General features: G+C 38.3%; 1 protein-coding gene across 2 annotated transcripts; it reads left to right on the forward strand.

Moving 5' to 3' along the window:
• The first annotated feature begins 408 nt into the window (after positions 1 to 408).
• LOC127450407 (ras-related protein Rab-37-like) lies at positions 409 to 27802 on the forward strand. Of its 2 annotated transcripts, XM_051714506.1 has the most exons (9): positions 409 to 905; positions 2609 to 2719; positions 7882 to 7923; positions 8051 to 8117; positions 9676 to 9728; positions 22892 to 22957; positions 23651 to 23707; positions 24718 to 24794; positions 26269 to 27802. In XM_051714506.1, exons 1-9 carry the CDS (start codon positions 795 to 797, stop codon positions 26375 to 26377), a joined length of 693 nt encoding a protein of 230 aa, XP_051570466.1. In that variant the 5' UTR covers positions 409 to 794; the 3' UTR covers positions 26378 to 27802. The 2 variants fall into 2 exon arrangements, with proteins under 2 accessions (XP_051570466.1, XP_051570467.1); XM_051714507.1 differs by lacking the exon at positions 2609 to 2719.
• Positions 27803 to 27880: the final 78 nt, after the last annotated feature.

Here is a 27880-nt window from a genome sequence, read left to right on the forward strand (position 1 = left end):
GACGTCCAGACCGCTGCTGAAACAGAACGTAGGCAGCGTTGTCACGTGAGCTGTGTTACTATTCTCATCGCTGCTAAGGAGGACCAATCACAGTCGTTTGAGATTACTAAAAGAGGATTTTTTTTATCAGTTTATAGAGTTTGCTTGGTAGGAAAATTACTTTTATATGTCATATACCAGTCCTTGGAGTTAAAAGATGTAAACGTATTACTGTTAAGTGTAGAAATGTCTTCAATAAAACCAAAAACCTCCTGAGATTTGAATTAGACTTAATGGGGTGTTCATCTTTCTGAGCCGTCACGCGCCCCCTGATGGACAAACAACTTTATGTCTTATAGGAAACGATTATCGACGCTACTAAACTAAAACGCTCCCATTATAATCAACGAACGTGCGCGCTTGCAGAATAGAGACAGCTGCTATGATTATAATGGACGCGTTGTAGTTTGGACGCGTCGCTCGCAGGGGTGTCATTTGTCGGTCTCCTCCTCTCAATTAGACTGATCAGATGTGACCACCTGTGGTGTGTGCATGACTAACAGGAGCCTGTTGCTTGCGCGCTTATTGCTTTAGAGCGATCTGTGATTATGCGCGTTATTGAAGATGAGTAGGACGCTTCGCGGATAGATGCATTTGTGTTCGTCTTCATTTATATTTTCCTCTCCTCGTCCTCCGCCTGCATGTGATGAAGTTTGGGCGCGTTTGAGATGCACTATGTGATGCACGAGTGATTCAGCTAGCGGCGTGTCTATAGGAGAATAGCGAAAGCGAGATTTGCATTATTAGTTTCCGCGATGTCAATCAAAAAGGCAACATTGACGGAGAATGGGGTTAAAAACGGTACATCAAGAAATGTGCTGGAACGATGCGCCTCGGTCAATGAGTATTTTGATGTTTCCTTTAAGGTGTGCATTATTATTATTATTATTATTATATTGTGGTTGATGTAATTATTGAGGTTGTTGTCTGTGATATGCATTTTAACTGTATTAGTGGGCACTTGTGGCACGCGCGTGGGTAGACCTATCGGAAATCACTTTCTAAGATATGCAAAGGTATGTTCGTCTAGCCATACACCTATGGCGCTTTAAATGGCTGCAAATATGCTGTTTGTATTGTTGTGGTTAAATAGTATCTTACTGTCTAATGATTCAGTTTTTAATTGATAGGTTGGAACTCGCATGTAGGGTGAGGTCAAGTGTCGTAATATTTGATCAACTTAGTTTTACTTTCCCTCAGTGGTGGATAAATATTTACCTAGGGTGGTAGTCAATTTTTGCATTTAAATACCTATTTGTACTGTGATATTTCGTTACTGCTTCAGGTCTCTGGGATCCAAAATGATCCCTTGAGATTTTTCAGTCCAATAAGTGGAGCTACATTGGTTATATTTGGTCTTGTAGTGAGAAAAAATGCATAGATGAACAATAATAAACTATTTGCAATGTCAGAAATGAGCAACAGCTGGACAGCTAAGTTAGGCAATGAATAGGCCTACTGTTGTAATATTATAAACAATTGAGTTAAGTGGAACACATTTCACAATTGGAGTTTCCTGTCGATTAAAGGCCAATTTTTCCAGTTAAAGCAGCTTCGTTTTGGTGTTAAAGTCAACATGAAATCAAATTCTCGCTGTTTACCTTTTTAAAGGTACAGTTCACCCAAAAATTAAAATTCTCTCATTGACCCTCATGACATCCCAGATGTGTATGACTTTCTTCTGCAGAACACAAATGAATATTCTTAGACTATTTCAGCTCTGTAGGTCCATAAAATGCAAGTGAATTTTGGCCAGAACTTTAATGCTCCAAAAAGCACAAAAGCTGCATAAAAGTAATCCATAAGACTCCAGTGGTAAATCCATGTCTTCAGAAGTGATTTGATCGGTGTGTGTGAGAAACGGATCAATATTCAAGTCCTTTTTTTTTACTATAAATCTCCACTTTCACTTTCATATTCTTTTGTTTTTGGCAATTTGCGTTCTTTATGCATGTCGCCACCTAGTGGACAGGGAGAATTAACAGCAAAAAAGGACTTACATATTGATCTGTTCATCAACCACACCTATCATATCACTTCTGAAGGCATGGATTAAACCACTAGAGTCTTATGGATTACTTTTATGCTGCCTTTGTGCTTTTTTGGAGCTTCAATGTTCTGGTCACCATTCACTTGCATTGTATGGACCTTGATTGCACACAGTACCACTAGCGACTGTCATACTAGGATATAATGAATTTATTTTGCCAGAATACACGGCAACTTTTAAATGGCCGTCAATGAAAAAAGATGGTTTCTGCTCAACGAATAGTGCACTTACAGCTTCTAGCGGCTAACTGTCCATGCTAACCAAACAAACCTTGACTCCCTTGTAAAGACTACTTTTTAAGAACCAGTCAATTCCCAGTGGATAAAATCAAGTCCCGCCCGACATCTTTTTGCATTAAATATCCTGTTTCACTCTTAAATATATTGTTATTGAAGTAAAATAGGTTGTGAACAGTATTTCTTGTTGACTTTAACATGGTGGTGGTGAACATTTAGTGCTCAAACAAAACCAGGATGTTTGTATTAAAAAGCGTGTTGTTTCTGACCCTGATGCCTTTAGGTGATGCTTCTGGGAGACTCCGCTGTGGGGAAGACCTGCGTCCTGGTGCGCTTTAAAGATGGTGCCTTTCTGGGAGGCAACTTCATTGCCACAGTGGGGATAGACTTTAGGGTGAGCCAGCAATGTACAGCGCTGGTTTACTTATCTTTGTGCAAGATGTTTACACTACTGATCTCCGATTAAAGGAGTCATATCATGAAAAATGTAATTTGACATGAATTAAATTTTTTTTTTGGTTGATTAAAATTTACATTTTTTACATTTTATATGCCGATTAATTGCATATATCAATATTTGCTGAAAAGGCCCCTAAATAAAGATACATTTATAATAATTAAGGCTGTCAATCGATTATAATTTTTAACCGAGTTCATTACATGACATGCCGATTAATCGCATTAATCACATATCAATATTTGCTGAGAAAGGCCCCGAAATAAAGATAATTCAATATGAATAACATGATTTAACTATTAATATTATGAATGATATATTCGGATTGAAATGTATTATTGTGGCAGCAGAGAAAAGCATTGATTAGACAATACAAAAAGTGGATTTAGAAGTCATCATTCCCCCCCACCCCCCCAAACCATTGAACAATCCAACAGTCAACAGCAATTCAATTTGCAATTGAGATTGTCAGTCTGTCCTGTTTTCACAGGATGTGTTCTCGCGATCCGTCTGTACTATTTTTAATTGTCGATTTATGTACATATTCGTCAGATGCTGTAAACGTGAGATCTCTGCATTCTGTTTTGCTTTGTCCATCTGACAATAACACGTTGTGTGTGACACTGACTCTTGTTCGGTGACCGCGCTTCTTGTGAGGTTTGTTGAGCTGCACTGCCCTTGCTTATGTGGCTCGTAAAATCATGCAGTTCAAGCTTGAATTGTTCCAATGGTTGGAAGATATTTACTTATTTTTTATGCGTTCATTTATTTAATGTTATGTGTGTGAAATCTATATATATATAACAATAATAAATATATAACAATTATAAAAATGCTGATAATTCAAAGACACATTATTGTGGCAGATGAGTAAAGCATTTTTTAATGCATTTTTTCATATTACTAAATGAATGTGTTAACTCGACAGCCTTAATAAGTATTAGAAATGTATGATATGACCCCTTTAACATTTATATCCAGTGTCAATAACTTTACGGACACTATCGTAGAGCAGTCTCGTGTGTGTTTAACTGTTTTCATTGTCCATTGCATTTAACTGTAATGCTTGTGCATTTACCAGCCTCTCCGGTGAATCTGAAGTCATTGTGCCACTCCAGACGTCTTGGGAGTGTGCAGTTATAACAGGCCAATCTGATGCTCGTTCACGTTTCAGTCTGGCTAAATGATCAACACTTCACCACCCTGGGGGCCTGGGTAGCTCAGCGAGTTTTGACGCTGACTACCACTCCTGGAGTTACGAGTTCGAATCCAGTGTGTGCTGAGTGACTCCAGCCAGGTCTCCTAAGCAACCAAATTGGCCCGGTTGCTAGGGAGGGTAGAGTCACATGGGGTAACCTCCTCATGGTCACGATTAGTGGTTCTCGCTCTCAATGGGGCGCGTGGTAAGTTGTGTGTGGCTTGCGGAGAGTAGCATGAGCCTCCACATGCTGTGAGTCTCCGCGGTGTCATGCACAACGAGCCACGTGATCAGATGCGCGGGGACTTGTCCTCCACCACCCGGATTGAGGTAAGTAACCGCGCCACCACGAGGACCTGCTAACTAGTGGGAATTGGGCATTCCAAATTGGGAGTAAAGGGGATAAAAATAAAAAACAGCACTTAACCACCCTACAGCACTGGAGTCTTGAGCTGCATATGCTAGCCCTGGTTGGAGATTAGAACAGGAATAGGTTTTGTTAAACTTCGTTGCCTATTTGTGGCTGTATTTAAAGCAATATTCCACATTAAAGCTGTGTAAAAAGTGTGCAACTTTTTCTGTGTTAAAATACTTTGTTATCCCAGCTAATATGCAAAAGCAACTATAAGTAAATCATTTGTACAATTTCTTTAAAACTGTAAACACTTTGTTTTGAGCGACCCATCTCATGAGACACAACAACAGTGACTCGACCAGTGGCTTGAGTTGGGGGGGGGGGAGGGGGAGATATCTGTTTGTTCGATACAAACGGCAGACGAGGGGTGTATTCAGAAAGATTTTTTGAAAACAATGTCTATTTTTGCAATTCCATTTGTTGGTTCTAGTGGTGCAGAAATTACACAATTCAGCTTTAAATACAAGATTTACAAAAAATGCATCGACAGTTATGCACTTACAATAGCAGTCTATGGGGAAAGTGATTGCCCCATAGGCTTTAATTGTAAGTGCATTTAGCTTTTTTTTTGCTTGTTTTTACGTACTTCATCTTAGTAAATATACTATTTTACATATGTACATTAAAGCAAGAGACTGCTGTCAGTTAGCATTAAGGCTGAACGTATTATTGAATGAAAATAAAGTTTGTCACACACCACAAATAGATTTTTCCCCTCAAGCCAAAACAGTCAGTTTGGGTTTGCAGCGTGTCGCTTCACAGGGAGTTGAAGGTTAGGCTTAAAAGACCTTAAAAATGGTCAGTTTTTATTTTGAGATGTGGTGCGAAGGGTAAAGGGAGCAATTTCTGTCTTAAGCAATGAGTAGAAAGTGGCATGCTTTGAGACAAAAGGTAAGCTTTGATTGCCTGCTAACAACGTCTAAAATGAGCTTGAAATGAGGCATCTTATCTGCTGCGGCTCAGAGAAACAGTGAAGCATTTCTCCACTGGTATATTTATTTATTTTTGTTTTTTTGAATGGCACAGCAGCAGCACTATAGCCTGTGTCTATTTTGGGCTCTTCCTTGTAGCACTTGCTCAGTATGAGGGTGTGTGGGAGCAGAACCAGAGCAGAGCACGGCTGATGCCAGAGAAATGGAAAGCCATTACTACTAATTGAAGGCTAGAACTGATTTATGCTAGATAAATGGAGGCCTTCGTGTATGTTCTTCCATATCTGGTGATCATTGGGAAATTGCCATACATTCCTGAAAAAATAAAAATAAAATAGAAGGTCATTTCTCAAATAAGTGGCAAGGTTAAGACTTTAAAGAGAGCAATTTAAAAGGTTAGTTCACCCAAAAAGGAACAATTTGTTATAATTTACTCACCCACAATGTTGTTCCGACACCAAAATGTGATGTTAGGTAATATAATTTCCAAGCTGCACTTTTCCATACAATGAAAGTAGATGGTGATTTATATTACTGAGCTCCAAAGAGGACAAAAAAAAAAAAAAAGCAGCATAAAAGTTTTCCGTGTGAATCTATTTGTGCTACAGTATATTCCTAGTCTTTTGAAGCCAGTAGTGTTGTGTAAGGAACACACTGAAATTTTAAGCCCTTATTTACTCATAATCTTCCCCTCTGCATTAGCGTTCAAATCTTATTCAAACGCTAATGTTTCTCGCATTTCATGTGACCAACAGAGCAGTCTCAGATGTCTTGTTTCCGGAAGTATTTTTTCTATTTATTTCTTCCACAGGGATTTCAGAATATCCTTCTAAAAGATTTCTAAGCCATGATCCAAACCAACCAGCTTACACGACACAATATTACAAACTTTCTGAAGCAAAAAAGTAATTGAAAATTGGATCAAAAGACAAATGTACAAAATTTACTCATCTTCATGTCATCCCAGATGTGCGTAACTTTCTTTCTTCAGCAGAACACAAAGAATATTTCAGCTCTGTAGGTCCATACAATGCAAGTGAATGGTGACCAGAACTTTGAAGCTCCAAAAAGCACATAAAGGAAGCATAAAAGTAATCCATAAGACTCCAGTGGATAAATCAAAGTCTTCAGAAGTGATATGATAGTTGTGGGTGAGAAACAGATCAATATTTAAGTCCTTTTTTACTATAAATCTCCACTTTCATATTCTTCTGTTGCACTCTGTTGAGACAAGATAGAAAAATATGACTGCAAATGTGATTTGAGAGCTATGGCAGGGGGCAAAGATTATCATTGATTAACAACTTAAATATCATACAAAGTTATCATATGGCTTCAGAATACTTGGAATAAAGTGTGCCAGTCTTATAGATTTCTTTGATAGTACTTTTATGATGCTTTGATGGTGCTTAAATTATTATTTTTGAGTTAACTATTTCTTTTAAGATGAAAATACACTAGAATCATACAGTATAATGACTAATTCATCTTATTTTGTAGCTCAAGAAGAGTGATGAATGTCTGGCAGTTTTGCCCTTGGAGTCTCTGCAGAGAACAATAAGACATCTGAGCTCTGATAAAAGCAGTTCTGTCAAGAGAAAGAAATTGCGGTTTGCATTCATGCCGGATAGTTAATGCTGAGTGAAAGCACAATGGAGAAATGTCTTCGTTCTTATTGAACCGGTTAATGTTCTCCTCAAATTACTCTGTTCTTTGCTGTGCTCAGATTTCACAGTGTTCTCTGTGAAACTTCCTGGAGGTGTGTTAAGCAGGCAATGCTTGCATTTTTGATTACTAATATGTTTGTCAACCACAAGACCATGGAGAGTTTTCACTTTAAACACCCATGACTTCTTGATTTTTTTTGCCAGTCAGCATTATTTTTAAAACTGGGTAAATACATCCAGGATTGGATGATTGGTCGGCCTAAATTGTTGTCGTCAATCAGCCCTGAAATGCATGTGAAGGTCTGCAGATGACAGTGAAAATACTCCTCTCTGAAAATCTCACTTTCATTTGAGTGATTGATGTTTTGTTTTTTTACTTCTTCCCAAAATTGCTCTACCGATTGGTGAATCAAATCTTCTAAGTCTGCTGCTCTCAGTGCAGAAGGTGCGATTTTAAAACATTTGGTTCACAAAGGAAGTAACGGCTGACGTCAACAGGAAATTAAGCAGCGAGCCGGGCTGTTATTTCATCTTCACTATGTAATTAAGTCTAAATCGACAGCCCGGACACACAAAAGCAAATAGCTCATTACACATCTCGCTTTAGTAGTAGCTCAATTGTTTGGCTATTTGGGTTTGTGTGTGTTCTGTAGTTTCCTTGAATAACAAAGTCATTTATTGTTTTTGGCTTCCAGAATATTTGTTCAGATTCAAAAGATAAACAGCACTGCTTAAAACATCGCAAACTGGCCTAAGTTGGTTTAAGCTGGTCTCCCAATCAGATCAAACCAGCTAAGACCAGTGAACCATCTTAGGCTGGTTTACACATGGAGTGTATTGTGGTTTCATAAATCCTGTGTTGTTGTTTTTTTTCATGTTGTCTGTAGAATAAGGTGGTGACTGTGGATAATATGAAAGTCAAACTCCAGGTAAGGAAACAGTTCATTCTCTGCACTATTATAATTGCTCATACTTAGTGATTTTTACAAACCTGTGAATTACTGTGAAGTGAACTGCGATGAAGCTGTTTGACCTGTTAACTCTTGTCTCCGGCAGATTTGGGACACAGCCGGTCAGGAGAGGTTCCGCAGTGTTACTCATGCGTACTACAGAGATGCTCAGGGTAAGTATGCCATCTCTACCAACAGACTTCATTATTGCTGCTGAATCTGATTCTGTACTAACTGCTAAACTGGATGATATAGCTGAATATTTTTAGCTCTTACCATTTTGATAATTAATATACTGTGTATTTGTAGATATTTACTGTATGTATTTGCTCTGAAATGGCATTAATGGGTGTTTTTCATTCAGAGGAACTCATTTCAAGCAAGTAGACATTGTTCCAAGTAGATTAAAAATGTTCGGTGCAATAATTAAAATGCAGTAAATATCTTGTTAAAAATAATTAAGGCATGTTTTTCAGGCAGTGAAATTTGATTATTTTCATCTATTCCAATTATATGTTAGACTTCCAACCATTACTTTTTTGCAAATAGAAAAGATTAGAACAGAAGAACAGGGAGCCATGCAACAGATGTCATGGCCCCCACAGAGTCAGTCTGAGATTACATAAAGAGACAGAAGCAATTGAGACAGTCTAAATAGATAGAAGGACTGTGGTGAATTCTCCAAGAAGCTTGGCACATCCTATCTGCCAACAACCAAGACAAACTGTATCCAGGTGTATCTAGGAGAATTGAGGCTGTTTTAAAGGCAAAGGTGGTCACACCGAATATTGATTTAGATTTTTTATGTTTACTGGACTTTGTATGATGTTAATTGATAAATGAAAACTATTTATGTCAGTATTTTTGAAGACATCCACACTATGCAACATTTTTCACAAGTGCCTAAAACTTTTGCACAGTACTGTGTGTGTGTGTGTGTGTGTATATATATATATATATATATATATATATATATACACATATTCATAGATAGATATCTATCTATCTATGTTAACATTCAAATTTGAGCATTTTTCAGAGATGCAGCAAACAAATCTGACTCTTCAGTTTATTAACAGTTTGATCATTTCCATGAAACAGAACTTACCAACTCTAACACTATTTTTGCTACCACATTTTAAAACGGAGACACTTTTAACATATCTGTTTTAATATTCTTAAACAGGGAGGTGTTGCAGAATTGGTATATAAAAAGCTAAATCACTGCAGTATTCCTAATGTTGCAAATATAGGCTACTGTAAATATTCAGTATATCACCCAGCCCTATATTAAACACATTTTTACTCCACGTGCTGTACAGTCTAGAGCAGAGATGCCCAAAAAGTTGGGATAACCTTTGATTGGCTTACCTTGCCATATATGAAAAGAGGGAAAAAAATTACATATGCCATTGACGCAGCTCTTCATCGCATTAGTTAAGGAGATTGCAAGTAATGGGTTTTTTATATAATAAAATCATAAAGGAGGGGAACCAGGGCAACTTTTATATTTTAATATAATACAGTTTGATATAATACAATGTTTACTTATGGCCCACGGCCACTTTCACAGGAAAAAGTTTGGGCACCTCTGGTCTAGAGACAGACAAAATTCTGTTATAATTTGAGTATCTGTGGGAAATGTTTAAACAACACAGTAAAATCTGTCTATTATTAAGAACAGTGACAGTTCACAGTTAAGGATGAAATGAACCTGCTCTGTCTTTACAGCTTTACTGCTGCTATATGACATCACAAGAAAGACCTCTTTTGACAACATTAGAGTAAGACGCAAACCTTTCAACATATTTAAAATAACTTATAAACTATTAAATGGGTCATTCCTGTCATGTATTACATTTTGAACTTTAAAAGGAATAATTCACCCAAAAATTAAAATTATTTAATCATTTACTCACCCTCATGTCATCCCAGATGTGTATGACTTTCTTCTGCAGAACACATATTATGATTTTTAGAAGAGTATTTCTGTAGGTCCATACAATGCAAGTGAAGGAGTGCCAAAAGATTTGAAGCTCCAAAACGCACAAAAACAGCATAAAAGTAATCCATACGACTCCAGTGGTTTAATCAATGTATTCAGAAGTGATATGATAGGTGTGGATGAGAAACAGAACAATATTTAAGTTCTTTTTACTATCAATCTCCACTTTCACTTCCACATTCTTCTTTTGTTTTTGGCGATTCACACTCTTTGTGCATATCTGGGCAGAGAGGAGAATTTATAGTAAAAAAAGGACTTAAATATTGATCTGTTTTTCACCCACACTGATCAAATCACTTCAGAAGACATGGATTAAACCACTGAGGTCTTATGGATTACTTTTATGCCTCCTTTATGTGCTTTTTGGAGCTTCAAAGTTCTGGTCACCATTCACTTGCATTGTATGGACCTACAGAGCTGAAATATTCTTCTAAAAATCTTCATTTGTGTTCTGCAGAAGAAAAAGTTACACACATCTGGGATGGCATGAGGGTGAGTAAATGATGAGAGAATTTAAAGAAAGGAACATGCTTGTGTTGCAATTGAAGGATGTATTTATTTAGGGTATACAGTACTAGACTTTCCGAAATATGCTTAGGCACTTGAACTTTAATAATTATTACTAGGGGTGTTGATTTAACACATTGATTTTATGCAGTTAAATGTAAAATAACTTGTTAAAATATGAACGCAATTAATCATGCCCCCAACTTGTTCATAAATTCTGTAATAAATAATGTTCCCACCATCAGAGCAATTCAAGCTTGATGTACCACTGTGATGCAGTAAGGGGCAGTAAGCACGAGGCAAGTCGCCTCATTAAATAACAGCTGGACCGAGCACAACAGAATTCAGGGATCTCAAGACATGCTTTTCAAAGTTTCAAACTACGTTTAACTTGACACAGTGTCCTAAAAACACAGCGCTTATGATTAGAGGCGCTGAAAACTAACTAGTAAGATGCAGTGCAACCAAAGTGAGGTGCTCCAAATGCGTCCATCTGATGCATGAGTACATAGACCAGTGGTTCCCAAACTGGATGCCATCAGGACTGGCTAGAGGTGCCGCGAAATTTCTGCTCTGTTTAATATTTTAATAGCCACCAGCTAAAAGTACAGAGTACTGACTCAATTCCGTACCCGCACACTGTTTATCTACAGCTGGAAGCTTTTTAAATGCTCGCATGCAGATGTGTGCGTGCTCTCTATAGAGCGCAACAGTGTGGTTCCGGAAGTAAAAATCCCATTCATTTATCCCATAGATGAATTGATTTTCAAAAATAACTTAAAAACTTTTAAAGACAGACATACTGTGAGCTATGAGGTTGTTCATTGATGGTTGAATCTTTTGTTGAAACCATGCATCTGTGTTATCTCAACTTCATTGTTTACAAATCGTGTTTGATAGCGGAATTCATGGTAAACAACTACATTACCCATTGTACAGCAGAGAAACTTCACCAATCAGAGAACCGTGTCCAACCAAACCCGCGAAACATGGTTCGGAGCGACTGCGCACTCCCATGACGCACCGTGAATGACGTAATCGAGATGGTCTCCCTTCACCCTTAACCTACTTATATATTTGTACATATCGGGATATTTTTCAATAAATGTAAAGTATATTGTTTCAATACTTATAATCAACAACCTAAAATCAATAGTTTTATATATTCCCATAGTTTTTAATTCAATGACATCATTCGCAATGCTTCATGGGATTGTAGTCCGTGCCCTCATGAAAGACGGTAAGTACACAGCCTTATACCTTTGTCTTTATGTCCGATTTTCAAATACTTTTTTGCCTCAAAACGAAGTTGGTGATGTGATTCACCTCAGAGATGGTTGGTTCGGTTCATGGCTCGGAACTCTTTTATGAAGGATTTTATAAAAAGTCTATGGAAGAAATAAATGGGAAAAATACTTACGGAACCCAGACGGCTGAAAAAGTGGGCGGTCACTTTTGCGCTCTATCCACATTTGGCCTGTTTTCAATTTCCGGTCTCCAGTGTTTTCACACGCGTCAGCGTTTATTCTTAGCAGTTAAAGCATTACATTTGTAGAAATTGTCATAAAACATGTGAATCCATAGTGTCGATACTTCACAGAGTCGAGATGACCATTTTTATAAAATGAGTGTGTAGATGACATGAAGAGATGGTCCAAGGTGAGTTACGTTGATATCATTAAAGAGCACCTATTATGATTTTTCAAATATTACCTTTCATGAAGTGTGTTATATAGCTGTTTGTGAATGTAAAAAAGTCTGCAAAGTTTCAAAAATCAAAGTGCACGAAATATGGAATTATTGACACCCAAAAGAAAGAACCGATTCTGAACACCTGAAACGAGTCGTTAGTAATTCCAGACTTACTTCCTGAACTAACCTACGTAATTTGGTAACAAAAAACCCGCCTCTGGTCTGTTCACATGTACAGCCAGTGCAGGCTGTTAGCCTGTTAGCTATTAGCCTCTGCTAACCGGCTAACTCACGTTATTGTCAAACTACATATAAACTTACCACAGAGAAACGTCCTTTTCTCGTCATGCTTGCGATGGTGGTTTGGGTTGATCTGCCGATGTATCACCATCGGACTCGGGCTCAAATTCGTAAGGTAAAACAGAATTTTTTCAGACGGAGCTGAAACTGATATGGTAGTAGGCGTTTCCTTTCCGACATGCGCTGTAAGCGGTAGACCAATCACAACAGACTGGAACATCTGACCAATCAGAGCAGAGTAGGCTCTCTGGAAGGAGGAGTTTAGAATGAATCATTTAGAACGGATCATTGGAGTCATTTTTGACACTGGGAAAAAATGGTAATGCTGCAATTTAAATTATGAGCAAATTAAATTTATTATTTTTTTTACCTTGGATGCATGTAAATCTATTGTATGAGACCTTTAAATCAAAATTAGGTACGTTAAAAAAATCATAATAGGTGCACTTTAACTATTTTGAGTTATGACAGCCAACAACTGCACAAGTTGAGTGTGACATTAATTTGTACTCTAAATAACACTTAAATGGTTGTTCTCCATCTGAATCGCTCGTTTCTTTTTTTTGGGGGGGGGATCTTCCCCTTTTTCTCCCAATTTGGAATGCCCAATTCCCAATGTGCTTTTAAGTCCTCGTGGTAGCGTAGTGATTCGCCTCAGTCCGGGTGGCGGAGGACAAATCCCAGTTGCCTCCGCGTCTGAGACAGTCAACCCACACATCTTATCACATGGCTTGTTGAGCGCGTTGCCACAGAGACATAGTGCGTGTGGAGGCTTCACGCCATCCACCGCGGCAACCACGCTCACGCTCACCACGTGCCCCACCGAGAAAGAACCACATTATAGCGACCATGAGGAGTTTACCCCATGTGACTCTACCCTCCCTAGCAACCGGGACAATTTGGTTGCTTAGGAGACCTGGCTGGAGTCACTCAGCACACCCTGGGGAATCGCTTGTTTCAGTTAGTTTTACATTGTGTGTGGAGACCAGAAACAGAAAACAGGTCGTTAGAATCATCATGGCGCCACCTAGTGGTTACTCAGGAAAACTGTGGATTGACCTGTTTTAGTTACGTCACTTTTTCCCCGCAGCCGCCACATTTGTGACCATCAGCGGGAGAAAACAACGACGGTCAATGGAAAAACATCCGAAAAACGAGATCAAGAAAAACATAAATTGCTTTTGATCCATGCCAAGTCCCAGGAAAAGTTCATACAGGTCTGAAGACAGCACAAATATTGCCAAATTGAACATTCATGGACATTTGAAGATACTTTATCCACGATTCATCTCTATACGCCAGCAAGTCTGATGTGTGATCGGTGGGTACACACGCCCACCAGTACATCCGGCAGACAGCAGTGGCGACTCCGTCCCCTGGCGGATGGCAATGGCTCCTCCGCTTCCTGGCAGACGGCAGCCGCTCCTCTGTCTGCTGGCAGACTGGTCCAGTACCATCGGCATCGCAATCCTCCGTCAGTGGTGAGGACTCTCAGAAGGCACGTCTTCCTCCAGTCCCGGGTTTGGCACCAGTGTGGCAGACAAGCCAATCGTTCATCGGGAAAGGAGGAAACAGGAACCGGATTAACAATCAAGAGACTTTAATTCAACATAAAACACTGAACTGAAACATAACAAAAGCGCGCACACAAAACTGCTGTGTGTCTCTCTCTCTCTCTCTCTCTGGCGTCCCCTGCTCCTAGTTTTATCTCTTTCCCGCTTATTGGACAACTCAGCGCTGGGCATGAATCCTCTCGGCCCGGCCACGCCCTCCTCCTCGTCACAAAGTTATTTTTACCAAATGAGCAAGAATAGCACAGAATAATCACAACAGAAACTTTTTATTATGCCACACTGATACAGTTGTGACATTATCCGACAACACAGTTTTAAAGCCTTACAAAGGAAAACAGAAGAATATTAAATAAAATACTTACAGTTGTTGGTTAATTTATTTACTTGGAGCAGTATCCTTATGATACCAGAAGCAAATCAATGGCTGTAATCATTCTGAAAAAAACACACAACACAATCTATACATTGTTGTGAAAAGATGAACCATTATAGTATACGCCTAACTTAGTTTAACAAAGTTACCTTTGCGAAAACATAGTTTAGATGAATTGAAATCCAGGGAGCAGCACAAGTATTATCAGTGTCGCTTTAACAAAAAACAGGAAACTCATTAATATTCATGTGTGCTCCGCCCAGTGCAGCCGAAAATCTCAAAAAACAAAAATTTCAGGACACCGGCGAGTACACACGCCCACCGACGCATCACCATAAACATCTCTCATTCAGATATTACAAATGTTTTTGTGTGATCTGATTTAGTCACAGTATTTAAAAAATTGTCTGTGGTGGAGTCACGTGACGCCATGCAAGGTTTGGACATGTGAATGCCGAGTTCTGCGCACTTTGCTAGTTTTAACACTATTAATGTCATAAACTAGTGAGATTCGATACACTCTGTTCCATAACAGTTCTAGGAGCACAATATGTGAAAAAACTCAAAATCTCAGGATCTGGAGACATTAAAAGACACTTACGTGCTCAAGCTGACACCCCCGCAGAGGCCTCGAGCCTGGGAGTCGATTTGGTTGGAGAAATGTGGGAATTTCGGCAAGAAAAGTTGAACATGTCAGCAATGCTGACGAAGGTCGTTGCTGACTTGGAGGATCTTGCTGTAATACATCGATCGATCACTGCCATGGAGATTAAATTCTCTGAGGTGGTTACAAGAGTGGGGGATGTCAAGAAATGGATCGATTATCTGGAGTCATCGGAGAGGGAATTATCTGCTAATCCGCTAGCAACCAAGGTTGATTTGGAGCGTGTCTGGGAGAAGTTGAAGGACTTGGAGAACCATGGCCGGCGGAATAATGTCCGTATTGTTGGAATGTCTGAGGCCGAAGAGGGTCAGGATATGGTGAAATTCCTGGACGGGCTCTTTCCGAGTCTGCTCGACATAACAGGCCATAAGCTGGAAATCGAGCGAGCTTCAGGGTTCCGGCTCAGCGATTCACTGAGGGAGATGGGCTTCTATCAATTCTGGCCAAATTTCTGAGATCATCCGATAAAGATCTCGTGTTACGTGAGGCAAGGAATAAAGGAATGCTTTCTTCGAAGAAAGAAGCATTTTCTTGTTCCCAGTCTTTGCGAAGGTTGCTTTTGCACTGATGTTCCCGGACAAATTGAGAATAGATGCTAAGGCTGGTCATAAGGTATTCACATGCCCACAGCAAGCGATGTCCTTCATAAAGTCAATGGAGTAAGTTATTTTGTGGTACTCATGTTTGCAGCCGATTGGACAACTCGCTTAACATTCACTTGACTGCCCGAGGAAACTGAGTGCCTTTTTTTGTTACTTTTTGTGCTGGTTCTGCTAGCGGCTGGAGTTTGTTTTGTGGAGGAACACACCTTCGGGACAGTTATGTGGATGAATCTACACATTCTTTGTGTTTATTCCGCCTGTTGGCTGGAGTTTGTTTGATAGATTATCTTATGTTGTGTAATTGTGTCTGACTGCAAAGTTGTCGCGGGGGCTCTCGTAGGCGTACACGGACTGTTTGTGCTTAGAGGGATGGATACCAGTTGGCGCTGTCGTGCACGGGGATAAAGCACACGTTTTTCTTATTTCTGTTTGTTTTGTTCGGGCAGAAGTTCGGGTTTGATTCAGTGGATACAGTAGACTTTCTCATCCATCATTTTGATGGACAGGGTCGTGAAATTTCCATCATAATCTATTATTACCCGTCATTTTAATTTTCATATTTTTATGATAAGACATTTAATAGCTTTTAATTTCATTCACATTTTCATTTTTAATCATGAATTTACAGGACGAGCATATAGCAGATTATGCATTTATTTATTTATGAAGAGAACAGATGAACAACAGAGACACCACACGAAGCAGATGAATGTTTTTTTTTCCCGCCCGCAGTGACAGTGGAGGCCACTGAAACGCGACATATTAACAATGCAATATTACAAAAAAAACAAATACAATTAAAATATGAACAAAACACAAAAAACGAACTGAACAAAACTCAACCTTCCTCCTGGTCCGCATCGACTTAAACTGTGTGCCCGCCTGTGCGTAATCAAACGCATCAAGGGAGACTGATGCTGAGGCAATTGTCATTAGATTTAGCATCTTTGCTTCGGACAGACGACTTCTCGTGGCAGTTTTAATTTGGTTCTGGAGGCTGAACCTGCACTCTGCTGCCACACTGGAGACTGGAATTACCAGCGCTACTTGAGCCAAAGTTTTGAAGTCGGGAAACATTTCTCCCAGGGAAGCGATCAAAAGTTTACAGGACTCGTGGCATTTCCCGATCCTGCAAGAACTCGCTTCACCGGGAGGAAATCTCACAGCATTGCTCCTCCTGCACCTGGGTCTGGTTGTACCAGCTGTGCGTAAGTTAAAACTTAGCCTAGTTGTGGCGTAAATGGACTCTAAGGGGGCTTTCACACTGGGCACGTTTGCTGAGGTCCGATTCCAAGTGCGATTTGTTCCCAGTGCCCCCCGCAGCTTTGGTCTGGTTTCACACTCGATTCTACTGAACCCCGGTCCATTTGCGTTCATCTTACGTCATCACAAACGCGCATGGAGAACACAAAGCGACTCATACATTTGTTTTTTTGTTATTTTGGTGCCATTTTGGAGGTGCTTTCTAATACCCTAAGCTACCGGTCAGTCTCTTGCAGCTTCTTTCTTGCTGCCACTTGCTTGCCCTGTAACATTAACTGCTGGTGACTGATAAACGTTGTCTGTTGTTTGTCCTTCATCTTCCACCGCATCTGCAGCAGGCCCTCTTTTTTCACCTCTTATCAACAACATCACAACTATTTGGCCATTTGAAAAACTTTTCACACTCACTGCCGTGACATTTTTACAATTGTATGTAGCGATGACTAAAGCTACATAGGACAAAGATGTCATGCACTGAGATCAAAGACAAGACAATACTAGTAACTAGATAATAGCTAATTAATATGCGCACTCGCCACCAACTGGACAAGGGCGGGAATTACAGTTACAAATTACAATATATCACCCTCCGTGTAATCCGTCAAAATGACGGACGGCCTTCAGATTTTTCTGTCACTGCTAAAAATAAATCGGTCAATGATGGAAACATTCGGTTAACGTGAGCTCTGGTTTGATTGTTGTACTAATCTTGGAATGTGTTCTTTATAATTTTGTTTTTGACACACAATCTACTTTTTCTAATATGTCAAAATGTTAATATGAGTGGACAGTCTCTCTCCACATGGAATGTGAATGGGTTGGGGCACCCCATAAAAAGAAGGAAGGTTATTTCTTTTATTAAATGTAAAAAATAAGATATAGTGTTTCTTCAAGAAACACATCTTTCTCCGCCCGAAGCTGAAAAATTTGGGAAGATATGGGGTGGACATTTTTTCTTTTGTGCTGGCTCAAGTAAGAGCTGGGGAGTCATTACACTAAGTAAGCATCTACATTTCAAATGTCTCAAACAGATTAAAGATAAATTAGGCAGAGTCATTGTTTTAGCAGAAATTCAGGGGCAATGTCTAATTTTGGCATATTTATGCACCTAACGCTGATGATCAGGGTTTTTTTTATAGATCTTGAAGAGATGTTGCAAGCCGCTGGCACCCCTCATGATATAATACCTGGAGTAGACTTTAATCTATTGATGGATTCAGTCCTTGATCATAGTGAAGCAAAAGTGTGTAAGCCCCCTAGAGCAAAAATGGCGCTTCATAGGATGTGTAAAAATCTTGGTCTTACAGATATTTGGAGACTTCTGAACCCATCTGGTAGGAACTATAAATTTTTTTTCAGCAGTCCATAAGATTTATTCTAGAATTGATTTTTTTTAATATGGAGACCAACTGGTCCTCAGTATCCTCTGTGGGCGTGGCTTGGGAGGCACTTAAGGCAGTTCTTAGGGGCTGGATCATACAGTATGCCTCATTCGCCAAAAAATCCAAAGCACGAGAACTCGTGGAGTTGGAAGGGAATATTAAAAGTGCAGAGGCAGAGCTGAAGTGCAGAATGTCCTCTGATGGCCTCAGAGAATAGACTCAATTGAAATTCAGATATAATGCTATTTTGTCATGGAAAGTGGAGTTTTGGTTATTCAGGGCAAGACTGAATATTTTGAGTTGGGGGACAAAGCAGGGAAGCTTTTGGCTAGATATATAAATCACAGAGAGTCTTTTTCTACCATTCCCTCAGTGAAATCTGCTGGTGGTGAAATTTTTACCTCGGCCACTAATATTAATAATGCCTTGAAAGAGTTCTATATTGATCTTTATAGTTCTACGTCTTCGTCTACTGATGAAGATATTAGAAAATTTGTGGAACCATTAGAACTCACTAAACTGACGACTGAGCAAAAAAAATTTCTCTTGATTCTGAGATAACCTTGGAGGAGCTTGGCGAGGTAATTAAGTCCTTGCCTACAGGCAAGGCTCTAGGGCCAGATGGATTTGCCAGTGAATTTTTTTTTTAGATCTTATGCTATAGAACTGGCTCCACTTTTGTTAGAAGTTTATACGGAATCATTAAAGAATGGAAAGCTTCTGTCAACCATGACACAAGCCCGGATCAGTCTGATTCTTAAAGACAAAGATCCAAACAAGTGTAAGAGTTACCGTCCACTTTCCCTGATCCAGATAGACGTTAAAATATTGTCAAAAATTTTGCCTAACCGATTAAGTAAAGTTATGACATCTCTTATACATATAGATCAGGTGGGGTTTATTCGGAGCCGCAGCTCTTTTGATAACATTAGGCATTTCATCAATATCATGTGGTCAGTGGGGAATGATCAAACTCCGGTCGCTGCCATCTCACTTGACGCCGAAAAGGAGTTTGATATGGTAGAATGGGATTGTCTTTTTAAGATTTTGGAAATGTATGGGTTCGGGAATACTTTTATTGGATGGATTAAGTTACTTTATAGACACCCTGTAGCGGTGGTACAAACGAATGGATTAATTTCCAGGATTGCCCTCTTTCCCCATTATTGTTCTGTCTTGCCCTGGAACCATTAGCAGCCATGATAAAAAAGGAGGATGATTTTCCAGGGGTGGTGGCGGGAGGTGTGATGCATAAGCTTTTGCTTTACGCAGATGATATTTTATTATTCGTCTCCAACCCCACTAGATCTATGCCTTGCCTCTGCAGAATTATTCATTCCTTTTGTAAGTTCTCAGGCTAAAGAGTTAATTGGTCTAAATCCGAAGCTTTGGTTCTGACAGCGAACTGCTCAATAACTGCTCTTCAGCTGGGTGCCTTCCAGTGGTCCAAACAGGGCATTAAGTATTTGGGCATTTTTTCCCAGCAAATTTGTGTGGTTTAGTTAGTTAATTTTGACCCTTTAATAAAAAGGTTTTCGTGCGATGTGGGCAGGTGGGCTTCATTACATTTATCTATGATTGGGAAGGTTAATGTTATTAAAATGAATTGTATTCCAAAAATCAGCTACCTGCTACAGTCTCTCCTCATAGATCTCCCCCACTCTTTTTTCAAGCAATTTGATAGCATAGTGAAGTCCTTCATTTGGAATGGTAAACATCCCAGATTACATTACAGTAAGTTGCATAGGCCGATTGATAAAGGTGGGCAAGGCCTACTCAAGATTTTGTTTTGTTGTTATGCATTCGGTCTAAGGCTAAGGCTCATTGGTCACTTCCACCTGAGAGAGCCCCTCCCTGGTTTTGTATTGAACAGGAAGATCTTGCCCCTATTTCGCCATTGCAAAGCCTTTCTATTAAACTAACCGGAGAAGTTAAGTTACACCCCGTTATCTCGCATTGGCACTCGCTATGGACAAAAGTGTCCAGAGTTTTTAATTCGGACATTTATTTAAATGTTGCCTCGAGCATATGGCTGAACCCTAAATTGTATTAATAAGTCCCCTTTCTGCTGATCAGAGTGGATTGTGAGTGGGGTTACTACACTCTGCGACCTATATGAGAGTCGAGTGTTGATCCTTGTGAAAATATGGTTCCAACATTTTGGGATTCCCAGATTTAATTTCTTTAGGTGTTTACAACTGCGCCACCTGTACTATTTTTGGGAGTAGCATACACCCCCCTAAAGCAGCAGACGCTCTGGGAATGGTGATTGCTGCTTTTGGAAAAGGTCATGAGGCATCAGTGTATTACTCCCTGCTAATTCAGAGTCTGGGGGATGGAGTTTCAACTTCTCTCGAGATTATGGGAGAAAGATTTAAACTTAGTATTGGAGGAGGGAGTGTGGGCTAGGATTCTAAAAAATGTCAAGTCTGCATCTAGAGATGCAAGGGTGTGCTTTATGCAATTTAAGATTTTACATAGATTCTGTTGGATCCCCTCTAGATTGTATAGGCTTGGTCTTAAAAGACACACCCACCTGCTGGTGATGCCAATCAGAAGTTGGAGACACAACCCATGTTTTTTGGTGGTGTGTAAAGATCCAAGAATTTTGGTTGAGGGTTCAGAGCTTTATGTATGACGTATTGGACACTCAGTTTTTATTTTGCCCCAGACTCTGTATCTTAGGTGATGAGGCAGTCATTAATTTAGGGGATAGACATATAAAAAGTTGGGTCCTAGCTGGAGTTACGATCATCAGATGGATCATTCTCGGGGGATGGAAGTCGGCTGGAGCACCCTCATTTCAGGAGTGGTGCAAAGAGATGGGCGGGGTGGCGGCATTTGAGGAGGTGATATGTAGAAGGCTGGGAAAATAGGATTTGTTTAACAGGAAGTGGGGTAGATATTTGGCCTTTTTGGAGGGTTCTCGGGGAGGGGCAGTGGAGAGGGATTTGTAATTTTAAATGTGTTTGTGCATTCTTATTGTTTTTTGAAAGTATACTTTTTAAATTTTATTTATTTATTTTTTAATGTTCTAATTTTGACCACTGTGAATGTAGGAGCTTCTTTTAACTCTTGGAGAAGATTTTTGTCACATCTCACAGCACAATGAAGGTATATGGAATATCGGTCACAAACATGGCGGCGCGGTCATACGGTGACATCCTGTGAAACAGGTAGTTTCTCGTATTGAATGCAGCCGCGCGTGAATGTTTAAACGTGCTTCTTGACGCAATATGAATGTAAACAGACTTTAATGTTTTACGAGAGTGTTAACAGACGGGACAAAATCTGCACCGTCTTGACGTGATATTAATGTAAGCCATTAATGTATTACGTGATGAAGACAGGACAAAAATCTGATATAAAAATATATGATCTGTGAGATGCGTAAATGCAGCCTAATAGATGTGCTGCAGCTGTTATAAGTAAATATTAATCAAACAACAATATTGACAAGAAAAATAGAAGAGCACTCACCGTCCTTAGCTGGATAACTTCAGAAGCTTGAAGCCCAATACATTTTAAAAACAGGTCTGCTTTTCAGTCAATCTCTGACTGTATAGAATCTTTATTAATGAATATATAATAATCACACAGTACATTTAATTTGTTCAATTTTTTCATTGAATTTCTTTTGTTTTTGTGTCACAATTTTTAAATGACTAATTGCTGCTGTTCCTTAAAAAAAACAAAGCACTGTTGACTGTTCTCTATTTTATTACTAGCTCTTGAATAATTACTTTAAAAACTTGAAGCATTGTTTAGGAGAAACACTTCATGGCTACATTATTTTAATGTAATTTGTTAATATATTACACTTTTTAAATAAAGGAGTGTAGTAATGAAGTAATGTTTTCGAATAGTCTGAATTATAATATTTTTTTATATATGAATTATTTTTTAGCCTATCTTTTTTTCTCAGTAAATATTGGTATGTGATTTATTGCGATTAATTAATCGGCACATCATGTAATTAATTCCATTCAACTTTTTTAATCAATTGACATTCCTTATTAAAATTTGATCATTTACTAACAGAATGGAAAAACTAACTAAAGTGAGTCATTGGACAGTGAAAGCTTGACAGTTAGTATACATGAGGGTGTCAACCCGAGATTAATTTTGATATTTTATTAACGATTTTTCCAAATTATGATATACTGTAAAAATGACAATTTCTGCAGTTTTATCAAACATTATATTTTACTTAACCAACTAATACCACAAAACATCATAAAATCCATTGCTAATCCATTTTAATTAGGGACATGAAACAAAAACAATATCAGCTCAAACTAAAGTAGTGAAATTATTAATAATTTCCACATATGTTCAACTGATAGTGATATTGCAATAAAAGAAAATTAAAAAATGTTATCTCCATCTTAAAATGGTTCGAGTTTAAGATTGTATCCAATATATTAAGACACATGATGGGGAATGAAAATCTACTAGGAATGACCCAGTTAACGAAATATGCTCATTTCCTTGCTGTTGTCAGTAAAATGATATTAATTTTTATTGAAAGTATTTGTTTCTTTCTTAAAGTGTTGTTTTTATGTGCATGTCTATCGCTATGCAGGCCTGGCTGACTGAAATCTATGAGTATGCACAGAAGGATGTGGTCATCATGCTGCTTGGCAACAAGGTAAGTGGGACTTCCTGAAAGGAGTATAGAGAAAGAGATAAGCAGCAGCCCCCTAGAAAGGTACAATGTACAAATGCATGTGCAGACACGCAAACACACAGCTGCAAATCTATTTTTTTTTTTACTTTTTATTTAATCTTTTTTTTTTCTGGATTTTCCTGGTCTGTTTAGCTTTTTAGGCAAGCAATTCAATTTAGGCACATGGATTTTAAGCAGAAGGTCCCCTTTTTCTCATGTTTTAATGTACAGTTAGGGGATGTTTTTTTACTAGGGGTTTTGCACTGGATTAGATAGTGCCCCCTAATGGACCGATAAAGCTAGAAAAAACTCATTTAATTAAGTAATGTTTGGATTTCAATACAAGTTAAGCTCTACCGACAGCATTTGTGGCATAACGTTAGTTACCACTGAAAATAATGTGATAACTTTGCATACCAACTGTATTTGTAAAAGTTATATTTAATATTAGATCTTCGTTGTCAAGATGATGTAACAGTGGTAAACCCTGTAACCTGGTAAACGCAGTAATGCTGGTAATTCCCTGATTTTATCACAGTAAAATCAAGTTAACGTGTATTATGTTGATGTCATAATTATTCCTTTGACACGGTGTGTATTTGAAAGTTTATGGACCATAAGTCACTATGGTATGTGATTACAGTTGATGTTTCATGTGTAATTGTTGTCCTACAGTCAGATATGGCAGCTGAGAGGGTCATCACACTTGAGGAGGGGCAGAAGCTGGCTAAGGTACAATTATGAACAACATTACTTATTACTTTCTAAAACCCTTATCAACCTTGACCAGATGAAAAATACAAGGATAGACATGACACTGTTCTTTTAATTCTTTCAAATAAATCATATAAAATCAAATAAATTATTCATGAACTAGCCAAAGAATTTAAATTGGCTGGATTAAATTAGAAAACATATATTTTAACATTAGACGTTAAGTTTCAATTTTAAATTCACTGTTGTTTTATATAGAATTGTTCTAGAGTCTACACAGTATTTAACACAATTACATCAGAAGTAACTGTAATTACATTACTGAAATTAACAGCAATCCCTTCAATGAAAAAGTAATGTAATTATAGTAATTAATTACTTAGTAATGCATTACACCAACACTGCCCAAGTTAGTGAACATTCTAAGATGATGTGCCGCTTCAACACTGAAGTCATTGTGAGTGTCATCGGTCACATCTGGTGTAAGTAGGGTGTAAGGTTCAAATCTGCTGAACACCATGTACCAGTGTTTTATGCCATTACAAATGATCAGTAAACACCTTAAAGGGATAGTTCACCCAAAATTTAAATTCTCTCATCATTTACTCACCCTCATGCCATCCCAGATGTGTATGACTTTCTTCTGCTGAACACAAATAATAGTAAAAAAAGGACTTAAATATTTATCTTTTTCTCACCCACAACTATCACGTCACTTCTGAAGACATGGATTTAACCACTACAGTCTTATGGATGACTTTTATGCCTCCTTTATGTGCTTTTTGGAGCTTCAAAGTTCTGGTCACCATTCACTTTCATCATATGGACCTACAGAGCTGAGATATTCTTCTAAAAATCTTCATTTGTGTTCTGCAGAAGAAAGAAAGTCATATATATCTGGGATGGCATGAGGGTGAATAAATCATGAGAATTTTCATTTTTGGGTGAACTATTTCTTAAAAGATTTTATTAAAACCTAAAGTATTTTTTTAATCAACTACAGTGCTCTGCTTTTTCTTGAATTTAAGGAATATGGAGTTCCTTTCATGGAGACAAGTGCCAAGACTGGTGTCAATGTGGAACTTGCTTTTCTTGCCATAGCAAGGTTGGAGAATTATCTGTCTGTCTGTCTGTCTGTCTGTCTGTCTGTCTGTCTGTCTGTGAAACTGGAAGATAACTGGCCAACTCATTTGAACACCCTGATTATTATCCAGAATCAGGGGTGTAGGAACAATCTGAAAATTGGGAGAGCCTCTCTTCACAATAATATGACAGTTTTAAAGAATTTGAGAATGTGATTTAAAAAAAAAAAAAAGTGACATGTTTTTAAGAATATAATTTGAAAGAAAGCATATCAACTGAACTTTTAAGAAATATCAATTTTTTTTATGATAGAACTAAAATGTAGCAACCATGTATGAATGAACATTTTCATATTAAACTGAAGAATTATAATTTAATGACTGCTGTCAAACATTTGAAACATTGGTCCATTCAGTCAGAACCAAAGAATCAAAGCATGAAAAATATTCCTTAATGCCACTGTCAAATATGATCTTACCTGAACAATTTCAGAAGCTCTGTCTACATTGTTGACTTGGTCACTGATTTTTTTTTTTTTTTTCCTTAAGTAGATATGCCACAAACATCAGCACTTCATTGATCTAAATATGAAAGCCAAACAAAAAACATGGAAAAGTCAAAGAACAATATATTGTTTAGAAGTATACTATGACATAAGACTATTGTTGTCAAACACCTTAATGAAAGAAATCCTGAATGTCTGTCCCCTTCAGTTTTGTGGTTGCTGGTTGTACACGAGTGCATTCAGTGTTTCAGTGAAAAAGACTAATAATAAAGAGGTCAGAGATTTAAAACTCACTAAAAGTTACCAAAATGTAAAATGTTTAATCTGTTTAACAACATGAACTTACAATAGTCAAAGATGAATTCTGTTTGCTCACGTCTTGTCTCAGGTAGATTTTCCTGCAGGTTGTTGGACTCATTAATATTAATCACGTTGTCTGCGTTCGCCCGAACTGATTTGCTGAATCAAAGAGGGGACTGTGACATGTGAGCGCAAACCAATGGGATTAGAGTTAGCTTTTGAGTTGGCTCCGCCCACTGCTGAAAAAACCAGCTAGCAGAGGCTTCTGCTGGGTCTTAAAAGCTTCGGTTTAGGCGAACAGCTGCACTTTCCACTTGCTCTGCAATTAAGCAAAATAAACATATTAAAATGTAATTATTATTTCTCAAAAAGTGGCAAATTTCTTTATTTCTAATAGTGAGGGGGGACATGTCCCCCCAGTTATAATGGTTGCTATACCTCTGCCCAGAACTCCCTAGAAACTATCTAGCAATGGCCTTGCAACAGTTTAACAATGCAAATACATAAATAATTTTGAAATGGCAAATCTTCAAACTATGGGAGGCCTTCAGGCGTTTTAAAGTTCTTTCTAGCTTTCAAGCAATGCTTTGTCAAGCCAACATTTAAAAGTATGTCTTGACGAACGTTACTTTTTTGATTATTGCACTGAAATTGATCATGAATGTGCATGATCTGTTTTATTCTGACACAGAGAACTGAAGCACAGAAGTGCTCAGCAACCGCACGAGCCCAAGTTCAAGATCCACGATTACATCGAGTCACAGAAGCAGAAGTCCAGCTGCTGCGGCAGCCTCAAGTGACCCCATTCCACATGTTCATCAACACGAGAGATATTTGTACACAAACGTGTGTGTGTGTGTGTGTGTGTGTATGAAATGTGCATTGTTCTGATGTGTCTCTCCGCTTCATAGTCAGGAATATATAGCCAAATACTGTGGGATTTAATGAGGTACATCACAGTAATAATGAGTTTATGGAGGTGATGTCTGCTTTACAGTCTGTTTTAAATCAGGTGTATACAGTATTCAGGTGTGTCCCAATATTCCAGGTAGGCTACCTATGTTTGTGTAATGTGATTCCCAGACTTTCTCTAATGATTATAATCTTTATCCACACACAGTGTAAATGTCACTCTTATTACATTCATTATACGCTTTGCAAATGTGCTCCAACTGGGCATTGCTGTGGTTTTTAGATCAAATTCTTTAAACCGTACGTTTGAGTGTCAGAATAAAAGCATACAGTGGCCCCAAAGTATTCGATGTCTTTGCATAACAAAATATCAAACCAAGTGACATTTATTAAATAGATACCACAAGCACACTTTTCAAGCAAAACATTTACAATGCACATTTTAGGTTTTCAATTATTAAAAAATATTTATTATTCAAAATGAAGACAAAAATGTAAACCATTATTTAAAGGTTCACGGAATATGTTCCTAGTTAACGTGAACTACACCCGTATTAGCCGGGACGTCCCCCTAACTAAAAATCACCTTAATGCTCCGCAGCTTATAAAAGTGAAGTTAGTGCTGAGAAAAGCTAGCATTATTTGTTTGTGGATGCGCATTGTAGTGTCAACATTCTTTAAATACTTTTTTGGGGCCACTTAACTATATATTTCCAATCAGTATATATCGCCTAGAAAAGAATCATAGCACAGCTTGACTGAGTCAGGCCTGATCATAACTCAATGTGTTTATTTTTGCCCTGCACACGTGCATGTCACCCACTCATACCTGTCACATTCATTGTTGATTGTCTGGCACAGATATTGATATGAAACTGCTACTGAAATGAATTGTAAAGTATTTATAATTCGTCTCATGCGAACACTCAGTTTTCACAGTGATCACAAAGTGCCATGAGAAAGTCATTGTATCAGCATATATACTGTATATTGTTCCACCTACACTTGTTTTGTAAGAGAGGGATTTTTGGTTTCAATGTTTGTTTTTCCATTGTTTTGAATGTTTGATATTTAAAGCCACAGGGTGGCAGTATTACATACTGCGAATTGCAAATAAACAATGAGCTTAATTTTTGTGTTGCCTTGCCTTTGTAATTTGTCTCTGTCCTGTACTTTTAAACAAAGTTCATTACTTTTATGTGGATATCGGACAAGAGAAGATATACATTAAGCTGAATGAGTAATTGCTTGTGTTGTACTGTTCCTTGCAAGTTGCTTTGCATAAAAGCATCTGCCAAATTAATAAATGTAAATGTCATTTGATCTTTGTCAGACATTGTCTTGTATGCTGCTATTGCTTATGTTTGTTTTGTGACATCATGACACATGTG

The sequence above is a fragment of the Myxocyprinus asiaticus genome, chromosome 13 (genome assembly GCF_019703515.2).
Source record: "Myxocyprinus asiaticus isolate MX2 ecotype Aquarium Trade chromosome 13, UBuf_Myxa_2, whole genome shotgun sequence".
Lineage (NCBI taxonomy): Eukaryota > Metazoa > Chordata > Actinopteri > Cypriniformes > Catostomidae > Myxocyprinus > Myxocyprinus asiaticus.

Bases quoted from the DNA above. Each gene is read 5' to 3' on its own strand.
- LOC127450407 (XM_051714506.1), top strand. From the start codon at position 795: ATGTCAATCAAAAAGGCAACATTGACGGAGAATGGGGTTAAAAACGGT. The intron at 7,924-8,050 runs GTAAGGAAACAG...TGTCTCCGGCAG, and splicing joins ATATGAAAGTCAAACTCCAG to ATTTGGGACACAGCCGGTCA. The intron at 22,958-23,650 runs GTAAGTGGGACT...GTTGTCCTACAG, and splicing joins TCATGCTGCTTGGCAACAAG to TCAGATATGGCAGCTGAGAG.